Here is a 23554-nt window from a genome sequence, read left to right on the forward strand (position 1 = left end):
AGGGAATGACATCTGAAATGGGCCTAAGGTAGGGGGAGCATGCCTCTTGCTGCAGTGCCTGCAGTTCCATGTCATTGTAGCTTAGATGGAGGTGACAGAGACTGGGAAGGCATTACCTCTCCTCCTCCCTCTAATTGATATTGCAGGGAGACTGGAATGAAAAACCTCTCTGAATTCATAAGGAAATTTTTGCACATAGGTGCCTCTACATTTAAACTGCATAGCTAGCAGCAAATCGTCACAGAGGTTATCGGCCTTAAAAAGATAGGACTTGCCGAAATAGATTGTCCATGATTTTTAAAATGCAGCACTTGAAGTTTATGCAGTACCAATCACAAACCATAACCTCCTTCCAACAGGACATCGCAGACTAATGAAAGTGGCCAAAGAACACAAAATTTTTTGAAGCAGCCCCAACGTGGGGCAGGTTCACACATAGACTGTGATCAGCCAAGTCCTTCATGTCATTGACATGTGGATTCTGCTAGATTCCCGCTATCCTGTTCTTGGCCATTTAATATTGAAGTGAAAGCCAGGACTTTTGCAGTAGTCCCTGTTGGATTTCAGCCTAGTCCTCTATACTTTGACAATCATTCAAAATAAAACTAATTGCAATGACTGATATTTATCAAAAACTCCTGTGTGCCAGGCACCATGCCAAATGCTTCACAATCTTCTCTCATTTAATCCTCCCGATAGGCCCACAAAGTAAATACTATTATCTTGGTTTTATAGACGAGGAAACTGAGCATCAGAGATAGTCAGAAACTTGCTAAAGATGACTAAGCCAGGATTTGAGCCCAAACTCTATGAAGCTATGGCAGCTCCAGGACTTCCCCTCCTCATCCACCCCTGCCTTAGTCAAGAGACTCTGTGGTTCACACCTGATTCCCAGCTTCCAGTCTTTCCCTTACCTGCTGCCACAAAAATTAATCTAAAAATATTATCAAATCAAGTCAAACCTCTCAAACTATATTAGTAAGTACCCCCCCCCTTTAAAAGGCATGTGACTCACCTGTTTAAAATCCCAATGTATGTGTAGTCCACTTTGGGCTGCCATAGAACATGGCTCTAAAGTAGGATTTTCCCCATGGCCAGGATCTGTGAGGCAGCGGTCATCAAAGTTTGCCTCTGCAATCAGATTTCCCATGTAGAATTCCCCAGTTTGGTGGTAGTAGATGTTCTGGAAGATAGCAAGGGACGTGCCATGGGCACACTCAGCAGGGAGGCCTCAGCCGTGTAGAGAGGCCCAAGGATGGCTCTCGTGCCCTGGCTACTCCAGGATCATGAATTTCCTGGCCACATGGAGTAACTGCACCCTTCCTCCCCTATGACAGTAGATTACACGGAGAAGGCCAGGCCTAGGGATGGGCACTTGGCCCACCCTCTTTCCTACAATGTCTCCAAAAGAATCATGGTGTATATGGATGAGGGAGATGATCTTTGAAGAAAGCTTCTCCCAAAGCTTCTCAAGCTGAACTTGAGAAGCTGTCACTGTAAATCCCAGTATGAGCCTGTTGTCAAATTTCCCATCTGATAGTGCCTTGCTCAGTGAGCTTGGACAAACAGGTTGTTTTCATGCCTCAGGTTTTTCATCTCCTAAGAGGGAATGATATCTACCAGGAATACCTCAAAACCTTCCTGTAATGGCAACATGCAAAGTAAGATGACAGATTTGAATATTTTCCATTTAATAAAAAGTCCCCTGGCTGCACCCTGAACTTAGTGCCAGCCCACTTCTATGCCACAGAGGAACTTCCATTCCACCTCTCTTTTCTTTAGCCCTCTGCTTCCTTCTTTGCAAGAGAAGAACAGGTGGCTTCACCCGTCAAATTTCTGGGATGCACAGGAGAAGGGAAGATGGTGGGACAGTGGGAAGAGAGAGAAAAAAAAAGGGATTAGAGGCAATTGCCAATGAAAATCTCCCCTGGAGAATGACCACAACAGAGCAAAGCCGTCTACATGTCCCTGAAACTGAGCTGTCTTGCTGTGACCTTTAGAATGAACCAGAAAGTGCTTACTTAAAGACTAGAGATATAGTTCAGTGGTACAATGATTGCCTAGCATGCAGGAGGCCTTGGGTTCCATCCCCAACAACAACAACGACAACAAAACCTACTTAAAAGTGTAGGTTTGAGTTTCACCCTTACCTGTCACCCAGAATACTCTGCTCTTGTGTCCCCATCGTCTAACACGAAGTTTAAATCTGACAGAGGTTACCAGGAGCTGAGCCAAAACAGACTCACCCTGTCAGGCAAGGAAGACGATGGAAGTTACCTGTGGACTGAATTCATGGCAGGGATACATGATGGGGGTATTGCCTGGCACAGGTCCTTGATCCAGGCAGATACTCTTATCCAATGAGTTTTTCATCTGAAGGGAAAAAAACATGAATGCAGTTTTGGAAAGACAATCCCAAAGCCTCCCCAGGACCTGCATTTTCCTTAAAACACCAAGAAGCCAACAGCCAAAAGGAGCAGAAACTGGGATCCTGGCAGCCACGTGCTGAGCACCGGGAAACAAACCAGAGCTTAGGTGAGGTGCAGCTGTGCTGCCCACGTTTTTGGGAACATTGCCCCCTGCAGACCCTCACAGAGAACACCGAAGAACCCATCCTGCTACAGACATGAGTTGGCTAAGGAACCAACAGTGTCAGGCAAGAGCTGCAGTTTTCAAAAGGACTAGAGGCAGCAAAAGGAAAAGAAACAGGGATTGGGGAATGAGGAAAGGAAGTCTCTCAAGAGCAGAGCGCTGAGGAAGGCATGGGGCAGGAAGGGGACATAGGCAGGAAAACCCTTGGCCGGGTAACCATATGGTTTGGGTTTCACTGTCTTCCACAAACAAGCATTCAAAGTCTAAATCCATTTCACAGCACGTACTCTTCCATAGCCCACAATGTTGAGGGTCGGCTTCAGGAGCGGATAAACATTTTTCAGGTACCAGTCAAAAGTTTTACATTTCAGTTTCTTCCGGAGTGCAATTCTGGAAGAAATGTCTCCATAATCAATTCCAGAGTTCTGAAATAAAACACCAAGATTTCTATGCTTTGGTTCATGAGACCTTCCTGACTCCACTAATAAGTATGACCTTGCATGAAGGGACTGAGGATTTTCCTGGCAGCCTAGAGGTAACCTTGATATTTTATTTTCCAGGGAATGTAGAAAAGCAACCTTGGGGACCTCTACTGGTTTTCAAAGACATTTGCAAACTCGGCATGGAGCAGGCAGGGACACCACAGTACATTTCTCATCATAGCAAGCCGAAGCAGACTGCTCCTGTTTGAGATGATATTCACATCAATAAGGTATAAAATATCCCTCACCATGGCAGAAAAGGCTTTTTAAAAGTTCTGACACCAAGATTTGGAGACTTTCTAAAAATGAATACTAACTAGAAAAAAAAAGGGCAGAAATGCAGAACCCATATGGGGTATTTGCCTTCTTTCCAGAATGTTCCTATGTGGTTCATTTCAAATCACCTTTGCAGAAGTTCATTTGTTTAGGGACAGTTTTCTTTATAGCTTGGCACAGTCACAATAGAGATAAAAGAGCTAAGGATATCCTGGAGGGTACCTATTTTCCCATCATACCTTGGCATACAGGGGCACCAGAAGAAATTTATATGAACAATGAGCTGACTGTAGATTATTGGCACCTTGAGTTGTTAAAGGAATGATTTTCATGACTTTGAATCCTAAAGAAGGCTCGGGCTTCTCTGGCCATATTTACGTTCTCCAGAAATAGTGCTCCCATAGTTTAACCTGACCCCCGACTCCACCTTGTCTTCAGACTTTTCCTCCTAGATCTGTTCCCCAGTCTCCCAACCATCCTGACCCTCTGATTTCTGGAGGTTACTTTAGGATCCACTGTGATGGAAAGAGAGTCTTCCTCTTCTCTCTGTGTCAAACACAGCTAACCATGCTTAAACTCAAAGCCAGCGCTTAGGGACAGAAGGCAGCATATCACACCAACCTCAGGTGGCCAGGGCAAAAGATGCAGGCTCAGCCAAGGTTGTCCTCATGTATGTGCATCTAACAAGATAAAAGGACCTCCTCTCACCACCCCATGTATCACTTGCTATGTTTATGTCCTCTTAACCAATATATGATATCCAATTTTACTCTGCAAGGACTGCCCCAGTATAGAAGACGGATGTAGAACACAGAATCTAAAAGCCAGATTTTCTTGCTTTGAGTCTTATGTGGTCTAATTACTGTATGTTCCTGTGTTAAACAAGTTTCTTCTAATTCTCTGTGCCTTGGCTTTCTCATCTGTGAAACATATCCCATAGGTGGTTCTGATGGTTAATGGGTCAGTATATAAAACACTATCTAGAACATGATATTGTCACACAAACGTTAAGTGTCACTATTATTATACCTTGGGAACTTCCTCTAATTCTTTATGTCACAACAGCATATTTTTTCTGTCCCTTCTCATTCTTCACTGCCACCACCACTTCCTGCTGCTAGCTTTCCCCCTGATGCTGTTCAGTCCATGACAAACCTGGAGAGGTATGTTCCAGGCCAGGTAGACCATGTGTTTGTATTCATCCATCCAGATTTCAGCCACTCGCAGAGCATTGCGCTTCAAGAAAATGCTTAGATCCCACGCGTAGGGCTTGTGGTATCTCTCTAGATGAGCCACCCGGGAGCAGGGTAAGATCTCAATCTTCCCTCCACACTGCCACACCTGCAAGAGAAGGAACAATCTCCTGCATAGACTGGGCCCTGCGGTCAATGAATTGCATGGCTTGATGACTCACAAGAAGGCCCCATTTGGGGACCATTTTTTAAAGACTCTAAGTTTGGTCTTCCTACCCCAGACTTTTTATTCAAATCGTCCATTCTTAGAGTCTCCCAGACTGCTCCCCCTCTGTTGTCAAACAGTCCTGGAACTAAACTCCTACTTCCTTCACAAAGTCCTCCTGAAAGGACAAAAGAGGCTGCCTCTGCTCCCTTATCACCAAGGAAAGTGGCCAAGTCCCGAGAGGCACCATGCCCTCTCACTAGACTTAGCTTCCCATGACCCTTCTCTGTCTAAAGCCAGACACAGGGCAACAGGCAGACAGATGCTGAGGTGGCTTCTATGATTCTTCTTCTTGGTGCTCACCTTTTACCTAATCCCCTCCCCTTGAGTGTGGCCTCTCACCTTTTTCTTCCTTCCTTCCTTCCTTCCTTTTTTTATTTTTATTTATTTATATACTGTACCAGGAATTGAATTCAGGGATGCCTGACCACTGAGCCACATCCCCAGCTCTTTTTTTTTTTTTATTTTGAGACAGGTTCTCACTAAGTTGCTTAGGGCTTCACTAACTTGCTGAGGCTGGCTTTGAACTTGAGATCCCCCTGCCTCAGCCTCCTGAGCTGCTAGGATTATAAGCATGCACCACCACACCCAGCCTTTTTCTGTCTGATAGAACATGGTAGGGGTTACAGGAGGTACTTGATTATGTGTATTTGATTACATGACTTAAGGCTGTAGCACCCATCTTGTTAGGATATGCTCTCTTTTTCATTGACTTTGAAGAAGCAAGCTGCCATGTTTTGAGCTATCATGTGGGAAGATACAGTTGACAAGAAACTAAGGGTGGCTTCCAACTGGTTGCCAGTGTGAACTCTGAATGCTTCCTTAGTCTGTAAGACTTTAGGGAACCAGATGGAATCACAATCATGTGAGCTTGGAAGCAGATCCTTCTCTAGCCAAGTTTATATGAGAACCCAATCCTGGTGCACACCTTGAATGCATTCTTGAAGAGAGCCCAGCTAAGCTGTACCTACAAACCTGATTCCTAGAAATTGTGAGGAAAAGAATGCATCTTGCTTAAGACCCTAGATTTGGTCAATTCAGGTACTTCTTGACCAAAAGCTACCATGATGTATGCTCCAGTTCTAAATGTTTTTCTTTACTACCCTGATGAGTACAAACATGCTTATCAGAACATGCATTCTAATATTTAACTCAGAAAATATGATTTTCATTCCCATGGATAATAGAACTACCTACTCATATTGGATTGGTATCAGGTCTCCAGAATCTCCTCTTCATAGTTGCCTAAGTGAGTTGCAGTTTCTGAGAGCTAATAAGCCCATCTGGTAGTGGTTAGCAACCTATGGTGGAGAGTGGTTAATGAGAATGGGAGCACAGTGACTGAGATTGGGGATCTCCCATGACCTCATGGCTGTGGCGGGTCTGGTGCCTGGGAAAGTTTCTGTTCATGGGCATAGGATGCCTAGCTGCATGGTAAAGCCCTGCCTGAGGATGCTCTATGAAGGAGTCTTATGAGCTTCAACCTTGATCTAAGGCACACAACTCTCAGGTATAGAGGAACTCTCATGCTAGACAATCATAATGTTTCTCCAGCTCTGCTACTCCTGAGACTCCTTGCTTAACAGTAACTTTAATCAATAGACCTCCTTGAGTGCTACCAAAGTTCCTAACATTGCACATTGCCACTGTGGAAAAGCTGCATAGATGTTTTAGTTCTATAACTTTTCTGAGTACAAAGAATAATGCTTGCATAGTCTTTAACCTGATAATAAAACATATATAAATAAAGATTGCTGGTGTAACTCTTTAGATCTGCTTCTCCATCAGAGAGCAGCACTCCACCTGATCCCAGCTTTATCTTCAAAATCTGTGTGAGTCTTTTATTTTCTAATCCCCCATCGCCCCTCCCAGGGATGTAAGTTTGGCCATGCAGGATGCCATGACCTACCACACTCGTGCCAAAGGAGTCCCAGAGACAAGTCTGAGCACATTGGGCCCTGATGGTTTGATTAATTGACATTTCAAGAGTGTCCACCTGAGGAGTCAGTTCCACTGTGAGACCTTCATTTTTTAAAATTCCTTTCTTTACTTCTTACTGCACAGATCCTCTTCCTCGCATCCCACACCCCAGGATAGTAAAGTGGAAAAAAGGCAGCTTTGGTGTCACACTGATTTGTGCTCAAATCCTGATTCCGTCACTGCATGCCTAGCAGCCAGGCACAAAACACCCACCCTCCATGAGCCTTGACTTACTCTTCTGCAAAAAGGGCACACCCACCCTTTGGGTTGTCAGGAGTCATCAACAACACAACAATTCCTCCACCTCAGCAGCCTCCAAGTTGCCCTGAAACACGTCTTTCCTCTATTATCCTCTTCATCAGTCCCCAAACTAATCATGTAGGGGTTCCATCCAGCTTGTTTTTCTTCCAGCCAAGTATTTAAAAATATAAATACAACTGTATTTCAATTTTCTAGTTGATGGAGGTTTCCAACCCACAGAAATTTAGGGGGAAATCTTAAATTCAAATTAAGGATTGCTATTTATGAAATAATGTTATTGATTATCCTTACCCAACAGTTTTCAAATTTTACCGTCCAATTTATTCTTACTTGCCAAACTTCATTCATATCTCTCTCTCTCTCTCTCTCTCTCTCTCACTCTATCCAACCCCCCGACTCACACACAGACTTGAAGCTTCTGCTTATAATAATAATAGATAGCCTCATGTCTCACACCATCCTAGTACTTTTTGTGAATTTAACTTTCACCATGCAGGTATTACTGTTAGCCTCATGTCAGTAACTTGCCCACACTTGCCAGTTAATATGACAGAACTGGATTCTGAACTCAGGCAATTCCCATGTTAGTCTCTGGCACAGTGCCTACATATAGGTTTTCAACCCATACTAGCTGTCCTTTTTTACCCATCATCTCTGTTTACACACACCATCATGGCCATGGCCACTAGAGGTCAGGAAAAAGCACTTCATGAGCTCTAACGTTCTCTAATATCTGTGATTAGAGAAAGAACCTAACAAGTGCTTAGAAGAAAATGCTTAGCATCAATAACCATCAGGGAAATGCAAATCAAAACATAAGGAGACATCACCTCTCCTCACTTAGAATACTTATTATCAAAAAGACAAAGGATTTCTCTGATAAGGATTGAAAGAAGGGAAACTTTAACACACTTGGTAGGATGTAAATTAATAAAGTCCTTAAAGTTTCCTCAAAAAGTTAAAATAGAACTACCATGTGATCCAACAATCCCACTACTGGGTGTATATCCACAGGAAATAAAATCATGATATCAGAGAGATACCTGTACTTCTGTGTTTATTGTAGCATTGTTCACAATAGCTAAGAAATGGAATTCACCAAGGTGTCTCTCATTGGATGAGTGGATGAAAGAAAATGTGGTACATATACACAATAAAATACTATTCATTCATAAAGAAGGATGAAATCCTTTTAATTGTGGTAACACGAATGAACCTGGAGGACATGATTTTAAATAAAACAAGCCAGGCACAGAAGGTCAATAGAAATTTGTGGAGGTGGAGGGGAGATTTATTGTTCGCAGAGGAAACACAGCTTACTCATGTGCAATCTTAAAAAAAAAGTCGTTATCATAGAACTTCAGAGTATCTTGGTGATTACCATAAACTGAGTGGAGTAGGGAAGGAAATAGGGAGATGTTGGTCAATGGGCCCACATTACTGCTGCACAGAAGCCTGAGGTCTGGTGTTCTGTGGCACATTAGGATGCACGTGGCTAAGAGTAATGCATTACATAACCCAACAACTAGAAAGAGGATTTTGAATGTCCTCACCATAAATGATAAAAGTTAAAGATGACAGAGACCGGAAGATGGCAGAAGAGAGTGAGGCCACACATCCTCAACAACACAGAAAGGAGGCAGCCAAGGAAAAGCAGAAATGAGAGGTATGACAAAATAAATGCTCTGAGATGCAGTTTTACAAAGTCTGAAACCTGGAGGGACTGGAAGATAGGTCACCAGAGTAGAATACAGAGTGCCCTAACCCCAAACTTGAAGCTGAGGGGTGGTCAACAGAGAGAAAGGGGGGGGGGGAGCAGAAAAATTCCTCAGCTCAGCCACTTAAAAGCATTTTGAAAGATAGATAAAATTTAAAGAGCCACCGTAACAGAAGGATCCTTAAAATAGCATTAATAGCATAAAAACCAAATTGTGAAAAGCAAACAAGCCGAGGTCCACAACCATCTTGTGGAGTCCTCTGCCCTGGTGGAGTCACTCCCTTAAATACACAAAGCATCTTCCCATGCTCAGACAGATGCAAATTAAACCAGGAGGAAGTCTCCTGCACTGGGAACTCTTAAGAATCCAGCCAGAAAGAACTTCTAGAAGGATCACTACTGGAGGTAAAACTCTGAAGCCTTCTGTTCCTCCCGCTCCCTGTAAACAAGCAGACCGGATTGAGCTCCTGAAGCCCTGTGCCAGGGAAGTGTACCTAACGCTGTGCAGCCCCTGTGACCCAGACAAGGGTGGAGAGCTCTGCCCAGTACCCACTCCATCAACTCAGACAGAGTCAGCTACGAAGTAGCTTTGGTCCTAAACAGAGGAAAGCCAATTCACCAAGTGCCAACCACTGACACTGTGGGGAGGCACCCTGGGAAGCCTAAAGACAGCCTCTGGGATTGCAGGGCTCCACCAGAGGAAAGCTGCCTGAATATCCAGTGACACTGAGATCAGCGGAGTCTACATAGCAGAAAGGGGCTAATCCCAACATTACCTAGTTCACAGCCTGACCTGTGATCACAACTGGCAAGTGACAGGGTGCTGTCTCCATACTTGTGGGACCTTGCATCAGGCTTAGAAAACATCATTCACAACCTGGGACAGTGGGAACTAGAATACAAGTGAATCACCTGAGACTCTTCACTACAGTACCTCAGAGAGTGGCTTCAGCCAGGGAATACGTCGCACCATAGGACACCACCAAAAATGTACAGCCAGAGTTCCTGTGCTCACAGGCAGCCACCATGATTTTCACTACTTTAAGAGTATCCCTGTTGAGATACAATCACAGGGACAATCCAAAGCCTGCATCCTTGAGTCCTGCACACAATAGAAAAAAAAAAAAAAAAAAAACAAGCCACAATACTGTACTCCCTGAATGGTCAGCTACAGGCCCTCGAGCTGACAAACTAGAAGCTCCCGGCAGAAGGTACATAGCAACTAGTGAATTGTCTCCTGTACCTCTGCAACTTAGGAGAGATCCACAGCCAAAGATTGATGAACATCTGCTAAACTTCCAAACCCCAGTGAAATACAAACCAAGATTCAACAAGAATGTTCTTCACCTCGACATGGTATACTACAAACAATTCTAATGTCAACTTGGCAAACCAAATACAAAAACACATTAAAATGATAGGGCACCATGATCAAGTGGGTTTCATTCCAAGCATGCAAGGTTGGTTCAACATATAGAAATAATAAATGTAGTTCACCACATAAAGAGAATTAAGTACAAGAATCATATGATTATCTCAATAGATACATACAAAGCATTTGACAAAGTACAGCACTCATTTATGTTTAAAAATACTAGAAAAACTAGGGATTGAAGGAACTTGCCTCAACATTATAAAGGCTATATATTACAAATTCAAGGCCAACATTATCCTAAATGGACAAAAACTAAAGCATTTCCTCTAAAAAATAGGAACAAGACAAGGATTTCCACTTTTCACCAATACTATTCAACATAGTCCTTGAAACGCTAGCCAGAACAATCAGGCAAGAGAAGGAAATTAAAAGGATATGAATAGGAGAAGAAGAGTTCAAATTATCTCTTTGCTGATGACATGGTCCTATATTTAGAAGATCCAAAAACTCCACCAGAAGATTTCTAGAACTCATAAATGAATTCAGCAAAGTTGAAGGATATAAGATCAACAACCATAAATCAATCGTTTTCTTATACTCCAATTATGAATCTGCTGAAAAAGAAATTAGAAAAACTATCCCACTCACAATAGCCTCAAAAAATAAAACACTTGGGAATTAATCTAACAAAGGAGTTGAAGGATCTGTACAATGAAAACTACAGAAGAAGAAGGAAATTGAAGAACTTAGAAGACGGAAACATCTCCCATGTTCTTGGATAGGCAGAATTAATATTATCAAAATGGCCATACTATCAAAAGCACTATACAGACTCAGTTCCATTCCCCTCAAAATTTCAATGACACTCATAACAGAACCAGGGAAAAGCAGTTATGAAATTCATTTGGAAAAATAAGAGACCCATAATAGCTAAAGCAATCCTCAGCCAGAAAAGTGAAACAGGAAGCATCACCATACCATACAGAGATTTAGTAACAAAAACAACATGGTACAGGCACCAAAACCAGCATGAAGACCAACGGAACAGAATGGAAGACACAGAAACAAACTCACACACAGTTATCTCATACTATACAAAGGTGCCAAAAACTTATGTTGGAGAAAAGATAGCCTTTTTTAACAAATGGGTGCTGTGAAAACTAGAAATCCATATGTAGCAGAATGAAATTTAAACCCTCTCTCTCACCCTGCACAAAACTCAACTCAAAGCGGATCAAAAGAATTAGACCTAGGAATTAGACCAGAAACCCTGCAACTGCTAGGAGAAAATGTAGGCCCAACGCTCCAACATATCAGCACAGGAATCAAATTTCTCAACAAGATTCCTAAAATGCAAGAAGCAAAATTTAAAAAAAAAAGACAATAAGTGGAATGGCATCAAATTAAAAAGCTTCTGCACAGCAAAGGGAATAATCAAGAGCATGAAGAGAGAACCAACCGAATGGGAGAAAATCTTTGCCACCTGCTCCTCAGATAGGGCATTAATAACCAGGATACACAAAGAACTCAAAAAACTTTAACACCAAAAAACAAATAACCCAATAAATAAATGGGCAAAGGAAATTGTAAAGGTAAAATTTCTAAGCTGATTCTAAGCTGCAAGAGTCTGAGTTAAAGTGTAAAAGATTGGGCATTGTAAAGTTTCTAAATTGAAAGGCTTGGGCTAAAAATAATAATAATAGGCCAGGTATTGTTAAAATTCCTCTGCTACCCCCGGAACCTGTAACCTCTGTAGCTGTTAGAACAATACCTGAACTGCCCAGTAAATATTTCCATTGATTCCCCGGTTGTTTATTAGCTAAGGGCTCCAAATAGCTCAGACGTAGGCATTGCAGGACCTAAACCAATCAGTTTGAATGTGTACCCCACTTAGGAGCACCAATCACCCCTGTCCAATCTGTTCCCGCCAATGTATGCACTAATGGTGGCTCAGGGTTGTTGTTCAATTTTCCCGCGCCTAAAGATGATTTGTTCTGATGTATGCAAAGCCCCCCACCCTCTCCAAAAAGTGTACTTAAGCTCTGCTTGACCTCTGCTCTGGGCTCTGGGCTGCTCTCCCTTCCTGAGTGAGCCTTGAGCCCCAGCATGCTGGTTCAATAAAACTTCCCCCCCTGCAATTGCATGAGGCTGGTCTCTTGTGTGGTCTCTCGCTCCGACGCTCCGCCGGACCCTTACAAAATAAACAGACATTTCTCAAAAAGATAAATTCAAATGATAAACAAATGCATGAAAAAAATAGTCAACATCTCTAGCAAGTAGGGAAATTTAAATTAATACTATACTGAGATTTCATCTAACTCCAGTCAGAATGGCAATTATTAAGAATACAAGCAATAATAAGTATGAGGAGAGAGGTAGAATCATACATTATTGGTGGGATAATAATGGGACTGCAAGTTAGTACAACCACTCTGGAAAGCAGTATGCAGATTCCTCAAAAAACTAGGGATGGAACCACAATATGCCCCAGATATGCTGCTCCTTGGTACATATCCAAAAGATTTAAAATCAGCATTCTACAGTGATGAAGCCACATCAATGTTTATAGCAATACAATTCACAATAGCCAAGCTATGGAGCCAACACAGGTGCCCTTCAACAGACGAATGGATAAAGAAAATATAGTATATAGACCATGGAGTATTTTCATCCATAAAGAAGAAAGGACTTTATGGCATTTTCAAGTAAAAAGAGGGAGCTGGAGACTATCATGCTAAGTGAACTAAGCCAGTGCCAAAAAGCCAAAGTTCAGATGTTTTCTCTGACATGCAGAAGCCAATCCAAAATGGGGAGAGGTGGGGAGGCATAAAAAAAAAAATCAGTGGATTAGACAAAGGGGAATGAAGGGAGGAGGGATGGAATAAAGACAGTGGAATGAGTGTGAACTAACTTTCCTATGTATATATATATATGGTACACCACAGTGAATCAATCTCACCATCATGTACATCCACAAGACACTAATTAAAAAATTTCTATAAGTAAATAACAGAAAAATCAGTAGAGGTAAGGAAACATGGGGAGGGAGGATAGGAGGGAAGGGGGAAACTGGGGACTGAATTAGAGTAAATTATATTCCATGCTTTTATAATTGTGTCAACATGAATCCTATCACTATGTATAACTTAAAAGAATCAATAAAAATTTTTTAAAAATCTTAAATAAAAAGATGTACAATAAAAAATATAATGGATATGCCAACTACCCTGATACATAATTTATATCTGAATTAAAACATCATATTGGACTCCATGAGTATGTATAATTATTATGTATTCATTAACAAAGTAAAAAATAAAGACAAAAAATGAGTTAAAAATGGAAACAAAACAAAAATTAACCACACAATAGGCAAATAAGCTTGATGCAGCGGCACATGCCTGTAATCCCAGTGACTCTGGAGGCTGAGACGGGAGGATCACAAGTTGGAAGTCAGCCTCAATAATGTAGCAAGACCCTGTTGAAACCAGAGTTTGGGACACAGCTCAATTCTCTGCTTCAGTTGAGAGGTGGGACCAGTGTAAGTTGCAGGCCAACTGCAGCCTAGAAAGCCCGTTTTAGTGTTAGCAGCCTACTGGCAGCCCCTCTTGGGGTTGCAGCCAACAAAGCTGAATTCTTCTCCACTACTATCAAGTGGTGTGTTGCAGCTCTACATGGTGCATTATCCTCTCCAGTGTTGCAACAGAACTCAGCAGCTCATCCCCACACTTTCCCAGATTCTTATCTCACAAATCCGAAGAATAAAATTTACAGAACAACAGAAAGCAAGAGTGAAAGGAGTAGGATTTATTCAAGTGTGAAGACAACTCTCACAGGGACAAGAGAGACCCCAATAGGGGGTGTCTCCTGAATGTGCTAGTCAAGGGGTTTGTACAGCACTCAGTACTTGGGTCAATGCTGATGGTCTAAACTTAGCTAATTAGGGTTTGGAAAAGTACCAACACGTTTGGTCAAGATTTATGTTAACCAGAATTTGGAAAAATACCTACACTATTGGTGAGCCCTGCAATCCCATTCAGGTCTGCCCCACTTCCATTTTCCTACCAGGAGATTGAGTTGTTGGATGGTGAATGCTGGGGGGGTCCAGCTATGGTGTTGTGTGTAGTGGGCATCTTCATAGGGCTGGGGTGACAGGTGGGTTCATCCTGGCTCCCCTTAGCCCTGGCCACACCACAGGCCCAAGCCAGTCTGTGGACTCCATGTGGTTGCAGCCCTTGCTTGCTGCCCACTCTCCAGCCTGCCCAGGCAGCCACTTCATGGCTTGGGGACAAGAACTTGGCTTCACTTATCAAACATAAAAATAAAAAATACTAGAAATGTAGTCTAGTGATAAAGCATCCTTAAGTTCAATTCCCAGTACCTAAATAAATAAATAAGTATATAGACAAATAGTCACACACATAGAAACCAAGGAACCCAGATATAAGTGGAATTGTTTTATCCAATAAAAGGAAAGAGTGATCCTTCTCTTGATAATATCTATGTTTTCATCAAAATTTATTTTTAAAAGCCAAGTGTTAAAAGAAATAGGATTTCTTATAGAAACTGAAATGTCAGAGTTTTACATGTGGGGGTGGGAGAATGGAAACAGAGCCAGTATTACAAACAGAAATAATGAATGTTTCCAGTCTCCAGCCAAATTCATCCATCCAAAGCTTTGGTAGGTAGGAAATACCTGGTCACGATGGAATTGGGGTCATCTTTAGGGCTTTGCTAATTATGTTTGCAATAATTATTTTTCATTTGTATTTTTTTTGCATTACATTTTAATTGTTGAGATCTATTCCTATATCTATTGTTATAGAGAGAATAACTAGGCATGTGACCAACTAGCTGGTCCACATTTCCCAGAGTCCTTTGCACACATGACTAGGTAGCAGCCAATGGAATGAGAGGAAGCAATATATCCAACGTTCAGACACCACCCTCAAAAGAAAGAGCATTCTCTCTCTTTATGTCCTTTCCCTATTGTGCAGAATACAGAGGTGGTGTTGAGTGTGTCAAAAGAGAAGGCTCTTGTCCCTGGAGCTGCCACATCAGTCCTAAATTGCTTATGTTCAAAGAGTTACGAGAAAGAAAATTGATTTCTGTCTTATTTAAGTCTTTGTCATTTTGGCCTCCATCACAGAAGCTGAATGACATTCTGATTAATATCTTTACAAAACCATTGTAAACTCATTATTACATTTTAATTGCACCATCATTCTTAGGAGGTACATTTTACAAGAATGCTTCTCTTCATTTCATAAATGGGAAAACTGATCAAGACCCCCAAACAAAAATATTAACTTTTTATGCCAAAGCAATTGTGGATTAAGGTAAGATCCAGACTAGATTCAAAGTTCATTTGCTAACATAAATATGGGATCCTGAGTCAGTCCTAGTTGGGCCTAACATCTGTCTGTGGTCATCCATTTCAATTAGAAAGAAATTAAAGCAGGTGAAACTGAATAAATTGTAAACAGGAAATTATCTTGTTCCTCCAAATACAGCAATGGACCAGAGACCATCTGGTCTAAGGTACAGAATTTCAGTGGGGAGGAGAGAAAAAAAAAAGTCATTTTCTAGAAGTTCAGTCCATAATGATATGGCAGAGCCAGGATTAGAAGCTACATCCAGCATTTTTTTTTTTACAATGCTACCCCAACATTCTTCTTCATATTATTTTTATCACCAACCATTTGTTGAGTTTATAGTATGTGTCACTCCCCACTTTAGGTATTTGACAGAGCAGGTATGACATAGAGACCTTCATGTTGTTCAACAAATCCAAGGTCAGGACCTTCTAACAAGGCCCTGTAGACTGTACAGAAGAGGTAAAAAGGATACTGTGGTAGGACTATACTTATGCACAAAACCTGCTCTAAATAAATTGTGATGTGTTGAATTTATTGGCTTCAACCCTTCTTGCTACTTTGAGCTTGGCCCTGTGACTTACTTGGAAAGAGCCACATGGTTCCACCTGCCCACTAGTGTGCCATGAGAACAGCTTTCTTTCCACACATAGCTGCTTTTCCATCAGCTGAGCTACAGAATAAACCTCTGTGGAACACAGTCAGTTCCACCCAAGCCCAGCAGAACAGGCAGATCTGTGAGAATCAATAATTATTGCTTTAAATCACCAAGTTTGGGATAGTTTGTTATACAGCATTTTTGGCAATAGCTAATGGATACACTGATGTAATATGAACCTGCATTTGGAATTCCTCTGGTTGTTTTGGTTTGCACCTTGAATTCCTTTATAGAGCCCCAAATTCAGGTTGTATATCTGACCTAAATAAGTAGGGAAAGTTTTCAGGAGCTGGCAGGAGGAAACACTGCTGAGGGGTGAAGCTAGGATCACTGCAGACACAGAGAAACTGGGAAGAACTCGTACTGAACTGAGGATGCCAATGCTGTAGCCATTCCTGGATATTTCTCCTAGATTATACAACACCTCAGCACAGGCACAGGTCATAATGTCCACTGTTCCACTTGCCCATGCAGAAGCAGGCAGGCTGCCCACTCAACCACTTTCCCTAGTCCCTCTACCCACTCCAGTTTTCTCGGTCTTTGGACTCCTCAAAGTTATTTTATCCAGGAGATGCTTGTAAATACCTAGAGTCCTCAGGGAAAAAAAAGGAACAACATCTGCTTAACCTTAACTCTACCCCTTCCAACTATACCTCCCAGATTATATAGGCCAATACCAGAAAGCTGCACTACACCTAGATTCTTGCCTGGCTCTCTATGGCCTTGTGACCTGGAATCATAAGAATGTGTCTACCTCTTAAGCCAATAACATTCAGCCTTGCCTAGGATTCCAGAGATCTTGCTACCTTCCTATTGTTTCCATATTATGGTTTGGATTTTTTATTAGTTCATTACAATTATACATAATAATGGGTTTCATTGTGACATATTCATATATACATCTAACATAATTTGCTCTATTTCATTACCCATTTTCCCTCTCCTCTGCCCTCCCCCAATCATAAGTGTCCCCCCAAAATCATGTTGTGGCTCTTCAGAGAGGTGATAGAACTGTTAAAGGGTGGAGTTGAGTGGGAGGAAATTAGGTCTTTGTGAGTGTGCCCTTGAAAGGGATGGTGGGACCCTGCCACTTTCTCTGTCTTTGCTTCCAGGGTTCCATGAGGTGAGAGGTTTTCTCCACCATGTGCTCCATGCCATGACCTGATGTTCTACTGCCTTGCCCTAGGCCCAAAGGCAACAGGGTCAAGCAACCATGGACTGAAACTGTAAGCCAAAATAAACATGTCCTCTTTTCAAGTTGTTTACCTCAACTATTTTGTCACAGCAATGGAAAGCTGACTAACACATTCCTCTTTGGCATTGTCCCATAAAGAGAAGGGAAATGTACGCACCCTCAGGCTAAGTTCCACGTTTTCTCCTCCATAGACCAGCATCCCACCATCCAGAGCCCCAATCTCTCCCAAGAACAGTCTGTTGGCAGCCAGGATGCCCATGATGGAAGGACTCCTGTAGAACACACAGCAAGAGAATCACTCATCCCTCTACAAGGAATAGGTCAGGATGTAGGGAAGAGGTAGGAAGCCCAATGATGGTTTTGTCTTCAGAACTCTACCTAAGCCTCCCCTTATCCTGAAGCCTGCCTGAAATCCTCAGACTAGACTAAGTGCATGAAAGTTTCCCCCAGCCACTGTGCTATCAAAACACTTCTCAAATTACATTAAAATTACAGCTTTTTCATCTTGATATCCCTACCTCATAGTTGATAATGCTTGAAGTGGATCAAGTGTTTTCTAAAACATTAAATAATTGGCTTGATTCTTATGTGAAAGCCCTAAATAGCCAAAAATGTCTATGCATTCTCACCTGGAGTCAGCTCATCATGTTTTTCTCCCTCTCTCTTTTATCCCTTATCCTTCACCCCAGACCCTCCACTCTTCCATTCCACTTCCATTACTAGCACCAAAAAAAAAAAAAAACCATTCACTACTGCCTTCCCATGTTCTCATCAAATCCCCTGAGCCTACTCAGACTTACTTCACTGGAGCAGTGACATCATTCAGATCAATCCAGGCTTGTGGCAGTGCATCATACCGGCACCATAGTTCCCAGTTAAACCCATGCACTGCCACTCCATACTTTTCCACTTGTAAAGTATCAAAACAAATTTTGTCAAACACAGGAGACACAATCACGGTGCGGTCTTCCTGAATCCTAGCCAAGATGGGTTCTGCCCTAGAAGAAGAATTTATAGTCAGCCAGCGTGGATGTGAGGGCAAGCAGCAAGAGTGAGCTGACAAACCTGCTCACACATTGCCCTGACACTGTCTTCTCATTTAGACTGAGCTGGCTGACAGTAGGACTCTCTTGAGTCCAGAGAATTTCTGCAGATTTCAAGGTATCCAGGCCTACTAACTGCTGACCCATGTCAAGAGAAGATTTGAAATTGGTACCTCAATATCACCCCCCGGTCATTGTGAACCCCGGACTATCAGTATTCTGCCAGAATTTACATGATCTCATAGGTCTCACTGTGTCCAAAATGCTATTTCCTGTGTGACTGTGATTCTCCATGTAATCTTTTTTTTTTTTTTTTTTTTTTGGTGGGGGGAGGTAACCAGGGATCAAACTCAAGAATGCATAACCACTGAGCACATCCCCAGCCCTTTTTATTTTTTATTTTGAGACGGGGTCTTGCTAAGTTGCTTAGGATCTTGCTAAGTTATGGTGGCTTTAAACTCATGATCCTCCTGCCTCCAGAGGCATGAGCCACTGCACGGGGCTCTATGTAATCTTTATATCATATACTTTCAGGGCTGAGAAAAGCTATTTGATTTATATCATAGCTTTCCATACTTCCGGTCCATTTTTTTTTTCTTTAACAGAGCATCACATTTTTTAGCCAACCAGAATTCCTGAGTCTTTGGAGCATCCCTTTCTTTTTCCAAGTTCTTTTTTTAATTGCTTTTATTTTTTAATTACATGACAGCAGAATGCATCACAACTCTTATTACATATATAGAGCATAATTTTTCATATCTCTGTTTGTATATAAAGTATATTCACACCAATTCATCTCTTCATACATGTACTTTGGATAATGATGTCCATCACATTCCACCATCATTACTAACCCCCTGCCCCCTCCCTTCCCCTACCACCCCTCTGCCCCATTAGAGTTCATCTATTCCCCCCATGGAGCATCCCTTTGTTTAAAGACTGGTATTGACTTTCCTATTTTTACAATATCCTGTCTTGTATTCTGAACATGTGTGATGTCTCTGATCTGTCCTTTCTCAGGGAAAAGAAAAAAAACTCCTGGAACCTTACCACCCAATGTTCACTTCAATATGAGCATCCAAGATGGCAACCACATCAGCAGTGGCAGCTGCCCAGCCCGTGTTGCGTGCTTGAGCAAGACCTCTTCTCTCACTATGCCGTATCATTTTCAACAATCCAGGATTCTTCTGGTTGTAAAGCTTAATCTTCTCATTCAAGGATACCTTTAATTCTTCTGCCAACCAAACACACACCCACAGAAACACTGAGTGCAATAATCAATGTGGTACAGAAATTTGATACTATTTTATAATAGTGGTTGGATTACCATTGTAGGATAAGCAATTCTTCAACCTTGACCTATACCATAGGTAATGTTTTCCTGCACATCATTCTTTTCTTTCTTCCATTTTAATCTTATTATTCTTAATTTCCTTTACCTCACAATTAAATTGACAAGCCTACTTAGTAGGCACCAGCCACTGTTAGAAGTGCATTTTATACATTGAGAAATTCTTATGAGGATGGTAGGACAGACCTGGCCTTATGAAATTGGAGATGGTGATGGACAATTTTGCAGAGACAGCCTGGAACATCTTCTTCACAGCTAAACTCACAGGACTTTCTGAAAAACCCATAAACAACCGAGACTGATTTGTTTTGCATATTCCTGGTTGGCCTGCTGAAGGACTAACTAGGACAGAATGTGTAGACTAATCTTTTGCCAACTTCTTGCTAAAGAGTTTACTCCCCAAATTATGCAAACAAGATTCACTATTCCCAGACTGTTTAGAAGTTTTTTTCTTCCCTCCCCCTCCTTCCTTTTTATAAAGCCTGTCTGTGCCTTTATTCTTTGACTCAGCCTAACAGCTGCTTTCTTTACATGTATGAAAACAACTTGCATGCAAATCACTAAGCCATGTGGAAAACACCTAACCAAATGTCTCTGAGGTATTGACTGATGTTAACTCACTTAATTCTCAAAGAATTCTATAAGATAGGCACTAGATTACAGATTAAGAAAACGAGAAAAAGAAAGGGTCACACTTCAGTAAGTGTCATGCCTTGGCTATGAACCCATGCTTTCTTTAACCACCACGTCACACCATCTCAAGGACTGTGAGCACCTGGTGGAGTTTATCAAGTCCTCTCCCCATCTCCTCTCCTCCACAGCCCAGGAATGAGATTATTGCTGGTTCTTTTCTCAAAAGATGAATATACTTATGAGCCCTGGCATGGGCAGGACCTGGGATCAATATATACCTGAATATGACACTAGAATTTGTCCCATTTTAGAACTCTCCCAGTTACACTCAAAATTAATTGATTGAATTATTGAAGGTGTAAAAAAAGAGCCAATGAGTCTAAGTCCACACCTGGAGGTATCCTTCCACAGGTGTGTCTTGCCTTAACAATTCAGATGGGACTTCTTGCAATCTCTTAACAGCTTCTTCTGTGGGTGTCAAACTCTAGTTGGATCACTATCGGATTCCATGCCACTTCCTATTTGGGGACGGTTTCTTCAACTTGGAAATAGCAGGTAATTTATCAAGACCTTTCCAACTCCAAAACTCTAATGAGCCACAGATTCTGAGTCACCCTCTCAGAAGAGCAAATTTGAAATGAGTAGCTTGGTATCACCCCCCAGGCCATTGTGAACCAAGATGATCAGATTCTTCCAGAATTTACGTGATCTCTTGGGTATTCCAGTTTCCAAAATGGTATCTTTTTCCTGTGTGATTCTCCACATTCTCTATATGATAATCTTTATATATTGCATATAGTCCAGCCATGAGAATTGAAGATTTATTCCAGGGTGCTTTTGGCTTCTGTGTCTTTGCTCACACCATTCTTTTCTCTGACTACCTATCCCCTCCTCATCCTAGCCCCTGAGTCATTCTTACTTTCTCTGCATTTTCAAAACCTAACAAGTTTTCAAATCCCAGTGTAAGCCCCACTCCTCAGGAAAGCCTCCCTACATGACCCCATCTCCCTCTCTGGGCTTCCTCATACTGACTAATAGTTCACTTAATTTGACTGCATTCTTCCCACATTGAGGTACCCTTCCACAGATGTGCCTTTCCTGGCCAATTAAGATGGGAACATCTTGAAATTTCTGACAGCTTCTTCCATATATAGTGCTTAGCACATGGTAGAAACACAATAGCTGTTGATTGGAGAATGTGCCTAAAATTTGGAGAAAATTCAGGATTGTGCCTACATTGATATAATTTCCAAAAACTCTTAGATTAGCTCCGATGATGCTTAAGGCATTTGTTTGATGCAAATAAAGTTTCACATCTAGAGGAAGGAAGGAAGGAAGGAGGAAGGAAGAAACTTCTAATACAGTGAGCCTGTTCTGAGCACTTTACATATATTATTTAGTCCCCCACGTGGTCCTAGAAGGTAAACACCATTTATTTCCCCATTGTTACAGATGTGGAAACTGAGGTATGAAGTACTTGAGTGACTTGTTTCCAAATTCACATGGATAGTAAATTTCCCTGTAGCATGCACAGTAGAGACTTCCTATTATTTTCCTCAGCAGATTTCTAGGATATGCTCATTGAATGTCAGTGTAGCTGGTATTTCCATGGTTAATGAGAAGTTAACTCCTGCTTCATTGACCAGTCAAGGAATGACTAACAGCTCCTCTTTCTGTGCCATTTCAAACAAATTATCTTTATGGAAAACAAAAATGGTTCCAAACCCAATCTAGAAGGATGGATTATTACGGTAATGCATCTTACAACATTGGGACCTTTGTTTGACTTGTCGTTAAATGTGTCTGCCCTATGTTGATAATAGTGTATAATCCATTTTATTGTTTCATAGGAAAAAGTCTTGAATGAAGTCTCAGCCACTCCCCATGGAGCATGGAATTATGTAACCATTATAGGGTTCTTTCTCCACCAAAAAAAAAAAAAAAAAAGTTTTAGTGATCTTCTAGCTTAATGCTTGCATTTGCCCCATGACAAAGCAGAGTCCCAGAGGTAAAAGGACTTAGCTAAAATCATCTCAGGCTGCAAAAGACAAATAACTGAAGATCCTACTTCTCCTTAGAAAGTCGGGTGAACAACTTGGTATCAGGCTTCACATCTGGAAATGAATGAAACCAGTCATGCTGTTTTCTTTGGTTTTCAGTGGAATTTTGCTCTAGAAAATGTACCTTTTTATATCTTATTTAGTTACATTGGAATGACAAGAGCGGGAGGCATATAATGGAAGAAAATAAATATTTTTCAGTGTCTGGAAACCCAAAAGAGAAAGTTTTAAGTTGTCATTTTGTGTGTGTCTCTCTCCTCAGGGAAATCTTGAAGCAACAATAACCCAACTGTACTTAAAGATGCCCAGGAAAGAGCCAAATCCTTCCTCTGAAGGGCCACTACTACAGAGCCTACACAGTTAGGAAATCCATCCTTATCACTAGCCCAATCTCTGGCTTTACAGCTTAATTCTAGTTTGTTTTATTTGGTGCCCAAAATTAATAAAACTAGAGCTAACTGGACATAATCAATGTATTATATCAGTGAAAATAGTGGTTAGAACAAGGGCTCTGAACTCAAGTTTATGGTCAAAACTTAATTCTATCACCAGCTATGCGATGTTCAGCAAGCTCTTTGATTAGTCTGCGCCATAATTTTTTACATCCATGTAAATGGTAAAAATACAAAAGTATTTCCTTCCTCATATTGTTATTATCATGATTAAAACTGTTAACACACATAAAGTGTTTGGAACAAATAATGTTAGCTGCTCTAATTTTCTCATTTAATTCTCACTCTAATTCACGATATTTTTATCAACAACCATGTTTCCATGTAAGGAAACCAGAGCGTGGAGAAGTTCAGTTACCTGAGGACACAGTGCTCAGAAGGAAGGAGCAGGGACTATGAATTTAGAAGCAAGGATTCAGCAAGTTTCACTATCTGCCACTTCCCCACACATCCTCCTTGACTGAGCTAGACCTCAGGAGATTCATCCTGTGAGCAAGAATCATTGCCACTGCAGAGAGTTTTGGCACCAAATGCTCTTTTACTCCAGACTTCATCACCAGTAGAGATTGGGTTGATATCTTTTCTTTTTAAGGTAGCTCTGAATCCCTTCCTGGTGTCTGAGGTCTTTTGGAGACCCCCACCCTCC

General features: G+C 41.5%; 1 protein-coding gene across 1 annotated transcript in view; it reads right to left on the reverse strand.

Moving 5' to 3' along the window:
- Positions 1 to 23554, reverse strand: part of Galnt8 (polypeptide N-acetylgalactosaminyltransferase 8) — a 52129-nt gene that overhangs the window by 6262 nt on the left and 22313 nt on the right. The window contains exons 4-10 of the mRNA XM_077799086.1: positions 19463 to 19646; positions 18170 to 18367; positions 17527 to 17641; positions 4506 to 4691; positions 2880 to 3017; positions 2278 to 2373; positions 1016 to 1183 (exon numbers count right to left, since the gene is read on the reverse strand). Of these exons, the coding sequence (XP_077655212.1) occupies positions 1016 to 1183; positions 2278 to 2373; positions 2880 to 3017; positions 4506 to 4691; positions 17527 to 17641; positions 18170 to 18367; positions 19463 to 19646 (1085 nt within the window). The remainder of the gene's footprint in view (positions 1 to 1015; positions 1184 to 2277; positions 2374 to 2879; positions 3018 to 4505; positions 4692 to 17526; positions 17642 to 18169; positions 18368 to 19462; positions 19647 to 23554) is intronic.

This window comes from Urocitellus parryii, chromosome 5, assembly GCF_045843805.1.
Source record: "Urocitellus parryii isolate mUroPar1 chromosome 5, mUroPar1.hap1, whole genome shotgun sequence".
In the NCBI taxonomy this organism is placed as follows: Eukaryota; Metazoa; Chordata; class Mammalia; order Rodentia; family Sciuridae; genus Urocitellus; species Urocitellus parryii.